At 36.4% G+C, this 16,095-nt stretch overlaps 1 protein-coding gene across 1 annotated transcript in view; it reads right to left on the bottom strand.

Moving 5' to 3' along the window:
• LOC142226901 (uncharacterized) overlaps positions 1 to 16,095 on the bottom strand; it is an 86,067-nt gene continuing 69,972 nt past the window's right edge. Inside the window, exon 3 of the mRNA XM_075297151.1 lies at positions 1 to 12,717. Coding sequence (XP_075153266.1) covers positions 199 to 12,573 — 12,375 coding nt within the window. The 5' untranslated portion in view covers positions 12,574 to 12,717 and the 3' untranslated portion in view covers positions 1 to 198. The remainder of the gene's footprint in view (positions 12,718 to 16,095) is intronic.

Raw genomic sequence — 16,095 nt, 5'->3', positions numbered from 1 at the left:
TTTGGAATTCTTTAGAATATTATTTTATTGCATTAACATGAAACAATTTAAATCATACAAAAGATAGACAATTTTATTGTGCTATAGAGATCTCTTTAAAAATCCCTCTTCCCTACGACCTACGAAAACATATTCCAGTTTTCAATTATATCACTTTCTTGCCATTTCACCTTGAATTTTTTGCCCCTCCTTATGGCCTTACGATCGAAATTTGTTGCCTATTCTATTCTTTTTATATTTTCTTAATATTCGATTGGCATGATAATATTTGGAGAGTTTCTTTTGGGCATATTTCTCATGTAAATATTTATAAAATTCTTCTTGTAAAAATTTATTTAAATTTTCAGGTACGATTTCCTCATGATGTATGGTCGATAGATCGGACATACTATCATCTTCGGTATCTTCGTAATCAGTGATAAATGGAATATATTCACGGTGCGCCGCAGGTGGCGGAGATGGTGGTGGAGGGGCTTGAAATTCAACATCTGTATCACAATCACTTAAAATAATTACCTCGCTTTCCGAATCAGAACTAATGATATGGATTTCAGAACTATCATTATCCCTATTAACTATACCTATTAATTGGAGAGTTGTGGTGGTGGCAGTATTTACTCTCTCCTTTGGTCCATTTTTACTATCACCATTATTGATATCGGAATTGGCTTCATCATCATCACCATCTTCAACGTTATCATTGTTAACATTCATATCACATTGTAAAACATATACATCATTATCACTATTTAGAATTTCATGTAAATTTATTAATAGGACATCTTGAGCTTCATTGCTAGTAGTCTTGGAGGTGACTCTCTCTGCTACTGAGTCTGATGAAGATACATTAGCATTGGAGCTTAAGATTGTTGGTGAAGTTTGTCCATTATCATTATCCTCAGGATCTGATAAGAGAACTCCTGCCTGACGATACATTTCAGCCAAAGCTTCTTCAACACTTAATTCACGTTCAATTATTGGGGAGGTATGGGAGAAATGAGAGGGAGAGGAGGGATTTTGGTGGGTTTTATCTACAAAATCGTTTGTTTGTACAATTGTTATTTGTCTAACATTCAAGGAACTATTTAAGGCAGCCCTACAAAGGTCACTTAACTTTGGTATCGCATATATAGTATTAGTTGAGCTAATATTCTTGGAAAGTTTGTCTCCCTCTAATCCGTCCACTTCATGCTCGGCTATATCTAAGATATCTGTCCTCTTATCTTCTAGCATTTCATCGCTGGGTTGTTCTTCATCACTCTCTAACATCTTTTTGATATGTTCTATATCATTGGTTGATATGACTACATTCGATACGCTTACCATAGATGATTCAGTCTCTGAATTATTTGTCACCTCAATGGATTCTTGCTTTGTATTATCCTCCATATTCTTGGCCAAACAATGTTGAGAAATCTCTTTCTCTAAAGCTTCTAATTCATCCAAGTCCGACGATGATTTACTTGCAGGCGAGGCAGTTTTTCCAGGTGATACTCTTCGGCTGGCATAGAGGAAAGCATCATTGGCTGCAGAATCTTCTTGAAGATTTTCAATTTCTCGGCGTATACGTTCCTCTTCTTGTTGATCTTCGAAACCATTGAAATCGGAGCCTTCATCGAAGCTAGATTGAATTTTGAATCCCAAGAAATCAATTTCGCTTTTAGTATTATCCAAAGTTTCATTGGTAATGTCTGACAGTTTGGATTCATCTTGGGCTGGAATCATATTGGAATTCTCCAACGTTGACAAATTTTCGTTCGATTCGGTGGATATATCCTTCAAAGTTTCTCTAGGACTCTCTGTAGAATTTTGTCCTTTTTCCAATGTAGGACTGTTAGCTTCTGGGGTGTTACCACGAGATTCATTACATCGTATATTTATGGGAGATTTCGAAGCATCAGATTGATATGTTCTTAAAGCTTTATATTTGCCTTTGGTATTCCAGAAATTCATTTCGGGACTTGGTTCTCTTGACCGAGGTAGGCGAGGTGATGTTTGTGAATGTTCCAAGTTAGAAGCTTTGGAGTTAGGAGAATACAAGGGTTCACTAATATCTGTTTCACTTGTGGTATCCTTAACTTCTGATGAAATGGCTGCTTCAGCTTTATTTGGAGATGGTTCTCGATCTGTTGTAAGACCTTCAGATGTGATGATATGGTGAGCTGTATCCTTGCTTTCATTAACGGGGCTACGATCTATCGCTTCGTTATGATTTGTTGTTCCAGAAGGAGATTTTATGAGTATACATTCTGGACTTTCGTTTGTAATAGAAGTTAGAGGTTCCTTTTCCTCAGTTGTTGATGTGGCGTCAGTATCTCCATCATTCTGGGTTATTTCAGAGTTAAATTCCTCTTCAAAGTTTTCAGCAGGTTCATCATCAATTGCTTCTACTAGGCAGGATTTGGAAGAAGCTATTATTGCAGGATTTGATAACACGGCAACAGGTGCCGGGAGGTCTTCAACATCAGTTACCAATGGATTAACAATATCAGCATCAACAGTGTTAGCATCCGAAGGTGGTGAGGGTTTAGAAGTTATCTCTTCTATGACTGCTTCATTGGGCACATTTGGAATTTTCTGGGAAACATGGGGATCTGTGTGTGTTTCTATAGCATTTTCGCACACCTCAGAGTTGATTTTATTGGCAATAACTTCTTTTGGGAAGCAAACAGAATCTCTATTATTCTGCTCATCTGAAAATGATTCCGAAGCTTTAAGTTTTATATCATATTCATCACCACTCTGATAAGAAGAATGGTCTTTAGGTAAAACTTCAGATACAAGTGAGCAGCGTGGACCGTCTTCACCTCCATCGCGTGGAATAGTTGAATTATTTTCATTAGATATTGAACTGCTAATGATAGGTTCAGATGAGAGCAGGGTGTCTGTAAGCTGTTCAGGGGTATATGATCGTGAAGCAGTATCGTTGAAGTCCTGATCTTCCAAAGGAATATCTGTGAATCTCGGTTTTTCATTATTGCCCTGCGGCACATCCTCTTTGTAGTTGCTTGATTCACCTTCTTCAAGAACATTTGTAATATCTTCTTCGCAATTTGGGGAAGTTACGGTAGAATTCTCTAATACACGAACGTTCATAATATCTTCTTCAGATTTCGAGGAATGTGGGTGAGGTTCAGAAGAATGGTCCAATACATGAACATTCGCCATATCTTCTTCAGATTTTGAGGAATTTGGGTGAGGTTCAGGAGAATGGTCCAATGCAGGAGTATTCGAAATATCTTTTTCGGATTTTGAAGATATTGGAGAAGGTTCAGACGATTCATACGATACATCATGCATTTTAGTTCCTTCGGGTGTCTTGGTAATACCTTCCTCAATATTTGTGGATATTTCAGAGGAATAAGTGCGTGAGACATTATCGTTGGAACTATGATCTTCTATCGGGAGATCTGTGATAAAAACTTCTCTCTTATTCTTCCCGAGATCATTATCTTTGCTTTTCAAATCTACATTTGAACTTGAAACAGGAAAATTTACTTTACATTTTTCAGGAACAAACGGAGTATCTTCTTCGAATTTCATGGATGTTGGGGAAGTTTCAAAAGAGTGATATAATACAACTTTTGTCTCTTCTTCATGATTAGCTGATATTTCGGGGGTATACGATCGAGAAATATTATCGTTAGAATTCTGCTCTTCTGTCGGTAGAGCTGTAAAACACACCTCTTTGCTATTATTTTGGAGAACATCTTCTTTGCATGGAACATCTAAATTGGATTCAGAAGCAGCTGTAGTTTCTTCAACTTCCCCAGGAACTTTCGAAATATTGTCTTCGGGTTTCGAGAAATTTGAGGAAGATTCAGAATAACTATCTACTGCAATGTCAATTTTAGTTTCTTTGGGAATGTTGTAACTATCTTCCTCAATTTTTGAGGATCCTGGGGAAGGTTCCGAAGAAGATTGTTCTTCGGTAAGATTACATGGAGAGTTCCTTGGAGAAATACTTCCTTGTGATTGCTGATCAGAGTTAGTAGGTTGAGAGCACCTGGCAACGTTTTCTAATATTTCATCTCTGGTCGGGTTGAGGTCAACTTCACTAATTCTTTGTATGAATGAGGTTTGTGCTACGTCGCATGTATGATTTTTGCAAAGATTTTCCTTGGCAGAGAGAACTTCATTTTCATTTGATTTTCTCATGGGTTTTTCTGTGGATGGTGAAATAAATTCCTCAGACAAACATGATTGTGTGAACATTTCTTCTCTCTTCTGGAGATTATTTTCAGATATCTTAGAATGTGTAGGAGATGGCACAGATATTTTCTCTTCAATAGATTCTTCAACCGTGTCAGCTTCTGGCAAATAATGGGTAATGGGTTTCCCAGACAAATGCGACTCTGGCATTTTTCCTACTTCCACGAGATTACTTTCGGAAGTGTCATAATTCTTTGAAAGTCCAGCGGAAATTTCATCTCCATTGCATCCATCCTCTAAGGGAGATTCTTCATTTTCATTCGAATGGTCATTTACGTCGGTTTTATGGAGTGTATCTTCAACCGTTTCCTTGCTAGAAAGTGGGGTGCGCCTATGGAGACATTTTGAAGAATCTTCCTCTGGACAATAATTACTCAACGCGGATAAAGGAACGGGTGATCGATGTTCCGAAGATTCTGTTGTAGGAATTTCTTGTGACTCCACATTTCCAACTGAATTGTTATCATCTCCATCCCGCAATAATTCTGGAGCATTTTCGTAGTGAATATTGGGAGAAGTAGTATTAAAATCCGAGGACATATCTATGCATTGTTCAATGGATTGATCATTGTTTTCCGAAGCTACAAGAGAGGAACTCTTTGGAGCTATGGCTTTTGCGTTGTTCGAGTCACTTGGGCTTTTCACTGCTGGATTTAGAGATATATCAACAGAAGAAGTTGAGTGTCCTTGGGTAGAGCACAATTGCTCAGCATTTTCTTCAAATAAACCGGGTAAGATTGGTTTCTTTTGCATCGAATCTCTTTCATATGATAACTCTTCAATTTTAGGTGATGGACGAAATGTCCCCTCCAAGGATTCCGAATTGAGATTTGAAATATTAGTAGAATTGCTTTCTGCGCTTGGATGTGATTCAAATGAGTGATTACTAAGAGATTCGTTTAAATTTTCCAAAACACTGGGTCTAAGTGGTGATGTAAGGTTTGAAGCCTCTTGAGTTGTTGGTGAAGTTGAGTTCATCAAAGTTTCGTGGGCTACGTTGGAGTCCTTTGATAAATCAAGGACATCATTCGAAAATTTTCTATCACTTGGAGTGTTAACATCATGATTCGAATTTAATGGAAATGAAATCTGATTCGGATTTGAGTCAGTTGAGGTTCTTCTAAATTCTTCAAATATTCGATCTTCTGACATATGAGACTCAAAAAATGCATTTGATTGAGAATCCTCTGAAGTTCTTGATTCTTCCCATAATTCCGAGAATTTATTCCTTCTTTTTGGCTCAAATGTATCATTTAAATAGCGTTGAGAGTTGGGTGTCTCGAACTTTGGTTTTGAAAGCGAAGACGAGGGATCACTAAAGGGATCCTTGCGGTTCTCCGAGGAAGGAGTATTTGGTTTAGATGCTATTGAACACAACGAATTATCTAACTCTGGTTCAAACTGTGCGAAAGGAGATTGGCTTCCAGGTGAATTGCGTGCTTCTTCAATATATAGAGTTTTAGTATTTCTGATGACCGAAAGAGATTTAGAAGAATCTTTCATAAGGCCGTCTTGATTCAACAATGGAGAACGATCTGCCAAAGCATCACATGCTTTTGAATTTCCACTATTCCATGAATGTGGCGGTGTTGAGTTTTGGGAGTTAGTGCTTTGTCGACTTTCATCTTCTCTTTGAAGATCTTCAAGAGATTTTATTACAGATGATGGTTTAAGATATTCAACAGCATTCGATTCAGTTACAGAAGGTTCCTCAACGATGTTTTCTTCTCCCGAGATATTGGTATTTGACATTTCTTCAATAGATTTCAAAGCAACAGGCATCCTGGGTGGTTTACTTTCCGAGTCCATACTATTAGAATCCTCGGACGTTATTGAATTCTCACTTATACTTCCCTTTCGGCTTTTCACATTATCCGCCTTGGAATGTTCAGTATCAGTATCTGATTGATCGTCTTCTTCAGATGTGGTATCTTCAGTTATATCCACTACAGATGTGTGTTTTCTCGATGCTGATGTCTTCTCTGGTTCCTCTGTGAATTCATTTGTAGACTCATCTGATTCCGAGTCTTCAGAGGATGATGTTTCTTCCGAAAGATCAATGACTTCATCTTTCTTTTGTTTATTGGGTGTTTCGATTGTAGTATCTGATGATGATTGGTTATTTGGACTGAATTGTTTTCTGGGCTCAATTGCTTGATCAATTTTGATATTAGATGATGGGCCGCCCGGAATATCCTCTACAATATTGCGTAATGTTTTTGGAGACGTACGATGATCAAACTTCTCTTTGAATTCAGTATTTGAAGTATTCGAAAGTTTTTCCAATTCAACTTCATCGGATGCGGGCAGCGATAAAGTGGTAAATATTGAAGATGTTTCCTCCTTTTTATCATCGGAATCTTTCAGGGAAAAACTTTTCTGAGATAACTTTTTAGCAAAGGCAGTTTTAGGTGAATTTATATTTGGTTGATGGCTTTGGACGATCTCCTTTTTGTTATTGTCTTGTCTTTCTGTTGAACTTTCACGATATGGGTTAGAGATTTTGGAACTTTCTTTGGTTTTTACATTTCCTGAGTCACTGGGAGCTTCTTCATGACATTCTAAACTTGCTGCTTTATCTCCAATTTCACTGTTGTCTGTTTCATTGGAAAATCTTTCATTATCATTAGTATGCTCAGAAGAATCATTTGATTGACCATGACTTAGTTCACGGGACTTTGATAATTTGAGATTTTCCATTGTATTGAAGTTTTTTGATGCAATTTTTCGTTGTTGTATTGCCGAGCTTTGTTTACACTTTGCTGTGACCGTAATGGATTTTTCTAAATCTTGATCTGAGGTCACTTTCAATGGTTGCTTACCCTCATTCCGAGTATGAGATTCAGCTTCAACATCTAATGTGTGGCTGATGGATGATTCTTCTTCTTTTTGGGCGTTAAAACTTTTGCCACGTTTCTTGTTTTCTCCTATAGGACTTCTAGATATTTCTTTGACTTCCCTAGAAGGTCGACTTTTAGCCCTTTTGAGAATAATCAAACGATTCCCCAAATTCTTGGGATTTTTAGAAAGTTTTTCACATTTTTCAACTACTTTTATTAAAGTCTTAAGAGTTTCGTTCTCATTAGATTCCGAATCGGAATTGGAATCTGTTTCAGATTCACTGGAATCAGAACTTTCTTCATATTCTGCTTTGGATTTTTCTTCCTCATCATCGGAACTTTCAGAAGATGAGCATGAACTACAACTTTCCGATTCACTTGAATCCGAATTATCATCAACTTTGGAATTTGTAGAGTTGATCAATTCGGATTCCTTTGAAGAGTTAGCTTCTTCAGCTGTATTCTTTGGAACATCTTTGCCTTGGCTTTTGAGTTTCTTGATAACGGTTGTGGCTACAGCATTTGGACTGCATATATCTTTGATTGATGAATTCGCTACGGCAACTGCTTCCAATGATTCAATCTCTACTTTGTCTTTCTTTTCTAAACACTGAAGAGGAAGTGGAGACTTGACATTCTCTGCAGTCGTTGATGCTTTTGTTTCAACACATGCTATATTTCGCTCAATATCCTTAGATTTACTTTCAATTTTACAAATAACTGTTGTCTTCATTACGGTCTCCCCAGACGAGTTTTGGTCTAAAGCATTTTCTTTGGTCTCACTAGGTATTGTCACTTCTTTTTCATTAGAGTAACCAGTACGTCTTCTCTTTGGTTCAACTTCTGCATCTTTTTCATTGGAAATTGATTCATGTTTCCGTATAACACTTGTTGTTCTAGGTGATTCAACTTGGATTGCCACTGGGGATTCCTCTTCAGGCTGAAATTTCTTGGTGATTACATTCAGATCCACTGAAGTTGGTACTACAGTTGAGAGTTCTTGAAGTTCTTGCATATTGCCTGGCTGCATTTCTCCCTTATCAGCCTTGATGATAACCCTTACCGGTGAAGATTTCGGACATTTTCCTGACAGATCTTCTGTTAGATTTTCTTGTTGCCTATGTGATACTTCTAATATTGCTTCTTCTATTCTCAGTGCTGCTATCACTTCGGGTACATCTTCTTCGCTTACAACAATTTGACTTCCATCTAAAATTTCACAATTTTCACCTTGGGTTAGAATTATTTGTGTGGTGCCTGTAGCCAATTCACTATTAGATTCAATGGATATCTGACCTGTTTCATTTGAGGCTAGTGTTGATAGTTGAACTATATCATTACAAGGCTCAGGAGTTTCCTCATTGGCTTGATCTGATTCCATTAGACTTCGTATAACCTCACATGTATCACATGAAGGATCAACGCATATGTGTTTCTCTTCCGAGACGGGGACAGATTCCACTTGCTCCAGTGTGGTAACCATAAATTCCCCACGGAATTCATCGGTATTTATAAGCTTCAAAACAAGGTTCTTCAAAGGCAAGGGATTGAAGAGATTCGTTGAGTTTTTCAATGAAACCAAAGGATAGTTTTTTATCGACCTTCTCTTGATGAGAGGCAAATGTTTCTCTCTCACTTCTGTTATATTGTCAAGGAGTCGTTTATCACGATTGAGACGATAACGCCATAATGAATACATTAACTTGCAATAGAATGTGGACGGTTTTCTTCTGCGCAGCATATTTAGCTTTAAACGTTTTAGGGCCAACTTCCGAGATCTTCTAATGCGCGACTTTCGCGTGTAAACCCGTGGAAAATTTGAATCGTCCAAATCTTTCGCATCTACGGATTTAAGTTTCTTTGTATGTTGCTCTTCGAAGGAGGCAGCGGCTACGGCTGTATTGGTTTCTTCAACTTTTAGTTTTCGTTTACGTTTGTGGAATTTCGAAAAATCTTGCACCTTTTGCTCAAATTCCTTGTCAGTTTTGGAGACAGCCTCATTATTCGAAGAGAATTTATTAATGAAAGTTTCATATTCCTTTTCGAATAATGAGGACTCATTAGAATGGCGGCTACTGCCACTATCGTAACCCCCTTCAATATCGGTGTTTGTTGTCGCCTGGGGTAGGACGCTCTTTGTAGAATTGGATTCCAAATTTAGATCATCAAAGCTGAGTTGCGTTGGCAGACTTCGAATTTCTTTTGGTGGGCGAACATTTTCCGGAGATTTACTTTTGACTTTCCTCGTTCCAGAGGAGTTTTTGTCATCAGCATTATTAGGCTTTACTATAACCGAATCAACTTCGGACTTCTTCATTTGTTGTAATTGGTCCAATTCTTTTTCCACATCAAAATCATCGAGACTCAAAGATCCAGCTTCTGCTAGAGGTTCTGGTGGTGTGGCAATAGAACTATTTACATTCGACTTTTCTATATCAATGACAATATCAGGCAGATTGACATATTGGCTGGCATCGGTCTCACTGAGAGTACTAGGATCAGGAACTGGAGAATTGGAAAAGTTTTTCTGCACTTCCTCCGATACCTTGGAAATAACAGGTGGTGGTGTTTTCTCTACCATTGAGGCAGTTGGTGGCGTTGAAGCTTCTATATTAGCAGGATTTTCGAGGCTCGAACATTGTATGACTTCATTTATAACCTGGGAGGATTCATCTTCGAATGTCATTACCTCATTGGCTGCGGCAAATTCCTCTTCGTCATCATTCCAATTGGCAATGAAATCCCGTAGGGTTACAGTTTTATTACTATCTTCTGTGGATTTTCTGTGATCCAGTGTTGCATTTTCCTCAGATCCATAAGTGGAAGCTTCCGGTGCATAGTCATTGAAAGCACTAGCAGTGTTTTCGGGGGTATTTAGAAGTTCTACAGATTGACCTCTGACTTCTGATTCGGATGGATGTCTATAACAGTCCTCTTGCATTTGGGCAACTTGAACAGGTGGTGGTTGTGGTTGAATGGGTTTGCGATAATCCAATAAGGCACGTTTAGCAGACGTTGGTCCATAATTTGATCCACCAACCATCGCTTGGACATTTGGGTCATGGAGGTAGGCATCATAAGCGTTTGCTGTTGAGGGCAAACTGAGATCATTTGCATAAGTAGAGGATGGGGCCAATCCATCGTTGGCTATCATAGGTCCCGCCGGTTGTTGGGCATGTCCGTGGACCATCATTTGATTGGTATTATATAGTTGGGTGTTGGCGCTACTAGCATATTGATAGCTTGTTGGGTGATGGCCATGACCCAAGTGGTGTGAAGGTGGAGGGTTACCTGACTCATAGTGGGAACTATGATAGAGATCATTGGGAGTTTTTAGTTTATTACCAGTTGTATAGTCATATTTGCAATTGGAACTAAGAGCTCCAAGATGAGGCTGCTGATGATGATGGCCGGATCCAGATGAAGAACTCATATATGCAGATGCCCCCTGACCACCCATGGGTGCTACGGGTTGACCATGCGTTATGCGACCAGGAGGCGGGGGTGGATAATAACAATTCTGTGGAGCATATGGTTGGGTACAACAACTTTGTCGGGCATTGATGGCGGTTGGTGGAGCAGGTGGGGCGGTATTAGTGGCAGGGAAATAAGGAGCACCCGCATGTATAGGGTGTGGTCCATGGGGTGGAGGTGGTGGTGCGGCAGCTGCGTTAAGTCTTTCATTAAGGTGACTGGTATGTGTGGGCGGCCACAGATGATGTCGGGCTGAGGGGGGGCTTACATAGGCTGATGTTTGCTGATATGGCGAAGCGTACTTGTCATATTTCACCCCATATTTATCATGCGTCATGTAATAAGGCTCCCGTGCTAAATGAGATGTATTAGCTGCCAAATAGCTGGCATGTGTTGGAGCCACAGTGGCGGTGGGTAAGTGACCGGTTGAAGTGGTACCTGATGGCGGTGGAGGAATAGTACGACTATTTCCGGAGGCATAATCTAGGCCCCAAGGCCATGACGAGGAACTGAGAGAACCTGCACTCACTTTTCGATAAGCACTTTCCGCTGGACTACCCTCATAACTCAATGCAGGATATGACCCAGGATATATGTACTTGTCATATCCCGCCCCCGACGGTGGCAAACCACTACCCGCCGTCGCATGCTGAGCCGGTGTGGGTCCTGATCCATAATAACCACTACTATTGTGATACAAAGACTTTCCTGCCAAGGCTGCTGCGGTCTGAGACGAGGCACCATAATTTGCCGCTTCTTTTAATTGAGATTTTGCGGCGGCATAGTACTTCTGCTGTTGATGATATGGCGCTTGATAACCGCCATAGTTGTCCTGGTAATCCAGGGGCACTTTATGTTTGAACTGGTCATAGAATGATGTTGAGTTATTGGAGTGGGGAGGTTGAGATAAGGGTTGAGCATAGAATGGCGTAGCAGCAGCCTGAGGTTTTGACGATGCCGTCGAGGATGTAGCCGTAAGGGATGAACCCAATAGAGAGGAGGATGAAGATCTGGACTTGGAGCTGGAGGAGGAGGAGGACGATGTAGGTGGTAAAGTATTGGGATGTCCTAAATATTGCTGGCTGTGATGGGAATGACTACTGGATTTGTTTATCGGAGTTAACTCGTGATACGTGGCCCCCAATATTCCACTTCGAGTTGTACCAGAGCGACTACCTGAATGTCTATCATAGGGAAGGGTCGCTGCTACGACACTATTTTTATAGGGATGACCCATAGTTTGTTGATAAGATCCTGTAATATTAGATCCGCTGGTATTTAGGGCAGATGTGCTGTTGGAGGCCTCGAATGCCGGACCGCCATTGGGTTCTAAATAGGAATTCAATTGCTGCTGTTGATCATGCAGGGGCGATTGCTGCTGCTGCAATAGCTGTTGCTCCTGTTGCGGGACATACGAATCATACGAATTCGAATACGAATATTGTTGTTGCGTTTGCCTCTGTACTTGTTGCTGGAAAGGCTGGATTGTTGTTGGATTCTGTTGCTGTTGTTGTTGCTGCTGCTGTTGGTTGTGTATTGTCAGGTGGTGATGGTGCGTGAGCAAGTTGCTCGTATGTTGCGAGCCCAGAGACGAATAATGTTGCGTTTCGTTAAGGGCTTGAGTGTTTATAGCCTCACTATAGAAAGGCGATACCGGGGCCACTGTCACAATCGGTATCTGAGGCGTCGTCTCTGCTATAATGACGGGTGTCGTTGAAGATGTATGTGTGTCATAACTGCTGCTGCTAGTGCTGCCAGTGGGTGTTGCTGAAGTACTGTCATAACCACTACTGCTCGTACTACTGCTATTGCTATTATTGTGTATTAGAGTGCTGTGTGTGGCCGAGCCATGTATTAGAGTGCTTGTGTGATGAGAATGGTGATGATCGTTTGGTTGGATACTCGTATTGCTCGAATTCTGATTGCTATTGCTGATAACTGTAGCAGATGAGGATGTTCGCTGGTTCTGAAGGTGATGGTTATTGATTGCTGCAGCCGCAGCTGCAATTGAGGGGACTGTCGTCACTGCGCCGCCAACCGTATCCATTATTAGTCTGTTATTTATATGATGCTGTTGTTGTTTTTGTTGCTACTGCTTATATTGTAGTTGGTATTTGTTTTTATTGTTTGTTTTAGTTGACCGCACATCGGGAATTGTTGGGCATTTTTTTTGGGCGTTTAATATTCAGATCTGAAATTAAAGATTACAGAAAGAAATTATTTAAAAATTTTTGTAATTTTGTGGTATTATTTTCATAATGGCTGTATGATGGATTTTTGCTATATTTTTCATATCTACGTACAAGGCCATTGGGTCGTATTTTTCAAATGAACCGGAATAGTGGAACGCTTCAATGGTAAAGATCTATTATATATCCTATACACCAATTTACCAATTTTCTCTTATCGAGATATTGTGATGTGAACAGCAAAACAATTGAACTACACAAAAGTCAGATAGAGGTCGTCTTCAGAGAAATTTTAAAAATCGAATCAACATTCGCGATGTCAATATGTTGAACAATGTCCCAGCAAAAAAAGCGGCGCCAAAAAAGTAGTAAAAATGTTCTTTTTGGATGCGGAAGTAGTGTAAAATTGGCGCAGAAGCGATAAACTTAACATGACCTTGTAATAGAACGGATGTCCACCATTTTAACAGCCGTTGCACTGACTTTGCATAACATTTTAAGGTGTGATCCGACTATGGTGTTTCGGATGTAAAGTAAAAAAAAACCTTGTCTTATTCTGCCAAATAAATAATTTTTATAATTTTTTTTTAATGATTTTTAATGCATTCTAACACTTTTCTAAAATGTTTGACCACAAATATTTTCAAAAATTGGCATCCGGATTGTATTTAGCATTTTTTCCGGCAATTATTATTTATTATAATTATAAATTCTTACTCTGTTTTTAACCCATTTGGAACAAAGAAGTTAAAATTACCCATTAAAAATAAGAAAAAAAAACGAGTTATAAAAAATGAATTAAAAGAACTTCTATATAAAAATTGGGCACATTTTTATTTCTGTAGAAAATTTTATAAAATTTTATTTTATAGAAAATTTTTGCAAAAAAAAATATTTCTTGTAGAAAATTTCTACAAAATTTTATTTCTATAAAACATTTTCACGAAATTTTATTTTTACAAACAATTTTATTTCTTTAGAAAATTTACGCAACATTTGCTTTCTACACAGAAAAAAAATGTCCGTAGTTAAACTAAGGCTAAATTTAACTTTTTTTTTTTGCAAAAAAAAAATATTTGTTAGTAGTTAAATTTTATTATTTTTTACGAAATTTTCCACAGCCCAATTAAATTTTTGTTTAAGTATGTCTCAAACATTTTATGAACTAAACGTGGATATAAAGTTCAATGACCGTACACATAAGTTCAATATGAACTAAAGCAAAAGAATATTTTCGTGCGATTCCCAAAAATAGTAGGAATGAACACTGTATGGTTAAAATGGTCATGATTTGGCGCCAATGATATTGTTCTTTACTTCTAGTTAATTTTTTCTTCTATGAGAGAGTGCAATTTCTTGAGTTGTAGTTAAAAAGTACACAAGGGCAAAAATTTTCTTGGTTTTAACAACGCTTTGTGGAAAATTCAAAATGTGGAGTACAATTTAGTTCAATTTTCGTACGACTTAGTTTATTCTTCCTATAAAATAGTTAGGTTTTTCGGTGTATAGAAAATTTTGGCAAATTCTTATTTCTGTAGAAAATTTAGTCAAACTTTTATTTTGACTAAATTCTATTGAAAATTTTCGAAAAATTTTATATCTATAGACAATTTGACAATTTTTTTTCTGTAGAAAATTTTAGCAAATTTTTATTTCTTTAGAAAAGTTGGATAACATTTTATTTCTATAGAAAAGTTTGTCAATATTTAACTTCTATAGAAACTTTTGTCGAAATTTTATTTCTATGGAAAATTTTGACAAAAGTTTTTCTGTAGAAAATTTTTGCATATTTTTATTTATTAGAAAAAATGACAACATTTTATTTCTATAGAAAATTTTGTCAATATTTTATTTCTATTGGAAATTTAGGTAAAATTTTATTTCCATAAAAAATTTTAAATCTTCCATCCAACCATCTTGCAGTATATAGACTAAATTTTTGTTTAAATTTATTCTATCGCAACAAATTTAAATAATTTATTTCTATAGAAAATCTCTTCAAAATTTTATTTGTATAAAAAAATTTGGCAACATTTTATTTCTATAGAACATTTTTACAAAATATTATTTTTATAGAAACTTTCATTTCTATAACAAATGTTCGCAACATTTTATTTCTATAGAAAATTTTTGCAAATTCTTATTTTTGTACAAAATTTTATTTCTATAGAAAGTCTCTTCAAAATTGTATTTCTATTGAAAATTTTCCCTAATTTTGTTTTGTAGAAAATTTTGGCAATTTTTTTTAGTAAATTTTTATTTTTTAGAAACTTTTGTTGAAATATTGTTTCTATAGTAAATTTTGACAAAAAATTTTTCTATAGAAAATTTTAGCAAATTTTAATTTCTTTAGAAATTTTGGCAAAAGTTTATTTCTACAGAAATTTTTTCAAAATTTTATTTCTTTAGAAACTTTTGTCGAAAAAAAAATTCTGTAGAAAATTTTAGCAAATTTGAATTTCTTTAGAAAATTTTGGCAAACATTTTTTTCTACAGATTTTTTTTTTTTAATTTTATTTCTATAGAATATTTTGCAAAATTGTATGTCTATAGAAATATTTTGCAAAATTTTATGTCTATAGAACATTTTGTCTAAATTTTATTTCTATAGAATATTTTGTCTAAATTTTATTTTTATAGAAGATTTTGTCAAAGTTTTATTTCTATAGAAAATTTTTTCAAAAGCAAATTTTTATTTGTCGAAATATTGTATCTATAGTAAATTTTGACAAATTTTTTTCTATAGAATAATTTAGCAAACTTTAATTTCTTTAGAAAATTTTGGCAAAATTTATTTCTACAGAAATTTTTTCAAAATTTTATTTCTTTAGAAACTTTTGTCGAAATATTATTTCTATAGTAAATTTCGAAAAAAAAAATTCTGTAGAAAATTTTAGCAAATTTCAATTCTTTAGAAAATTTTGGCAAACGTTTATTTCTACAGAATTTTTTTTTTTAATTTTATTTCTATAGAATATTTTGTTTAAATTTTATTTCTATAGAAATATTTTGCAAAATTTTATGTCTATAGAAATATTTTGCAAAATTTTATGTCTATAAAACATTTTGTCTAAATTTTATTTCTATATTAAATTTTGTCTAAATTTTATTTCTATAGAAAATTTTCGCTAAATTTTTGTTCCATAGAAAATTTTCGCTAAATTTGATTTTTATAGAAGATTTTACCAAATTGTATTTCTATAGAAGATTTTGCCAAATTGTATTTCTATAGGAAATTTGGGCAAAATTTTATATCTTAAAAACAAAACAGATCTACCAAAACATGAAGAATGCTCCCAATCTACCAAACAGTAAAAAAGGTACCATTTTGGGTAGAATTCTACCAACTGTGGCAACCGTTATTAGTAGGGTAAGTGCAG

The sequence above is a fragment of the Haematobia irritans genome, chromosome 2 (assembly GCF_050003625.1).
Source record: "Haematobia irritans isolate KBUSLIRL chromosome 2, ASM5000362v1, whole genome shotgun sequence".
Classification (NCBI taxonomy): domain Eukaryota; kingdom Metazoa; phylum Arthropoda; class Insecta; order Diptera; family Muscidae; genus Haematobia; species Haematobia irritans.
Note: the sequence above shows the minus strand (reverse complement) of the source record. Positions and strands in the feature narration are given on the sequence as shown.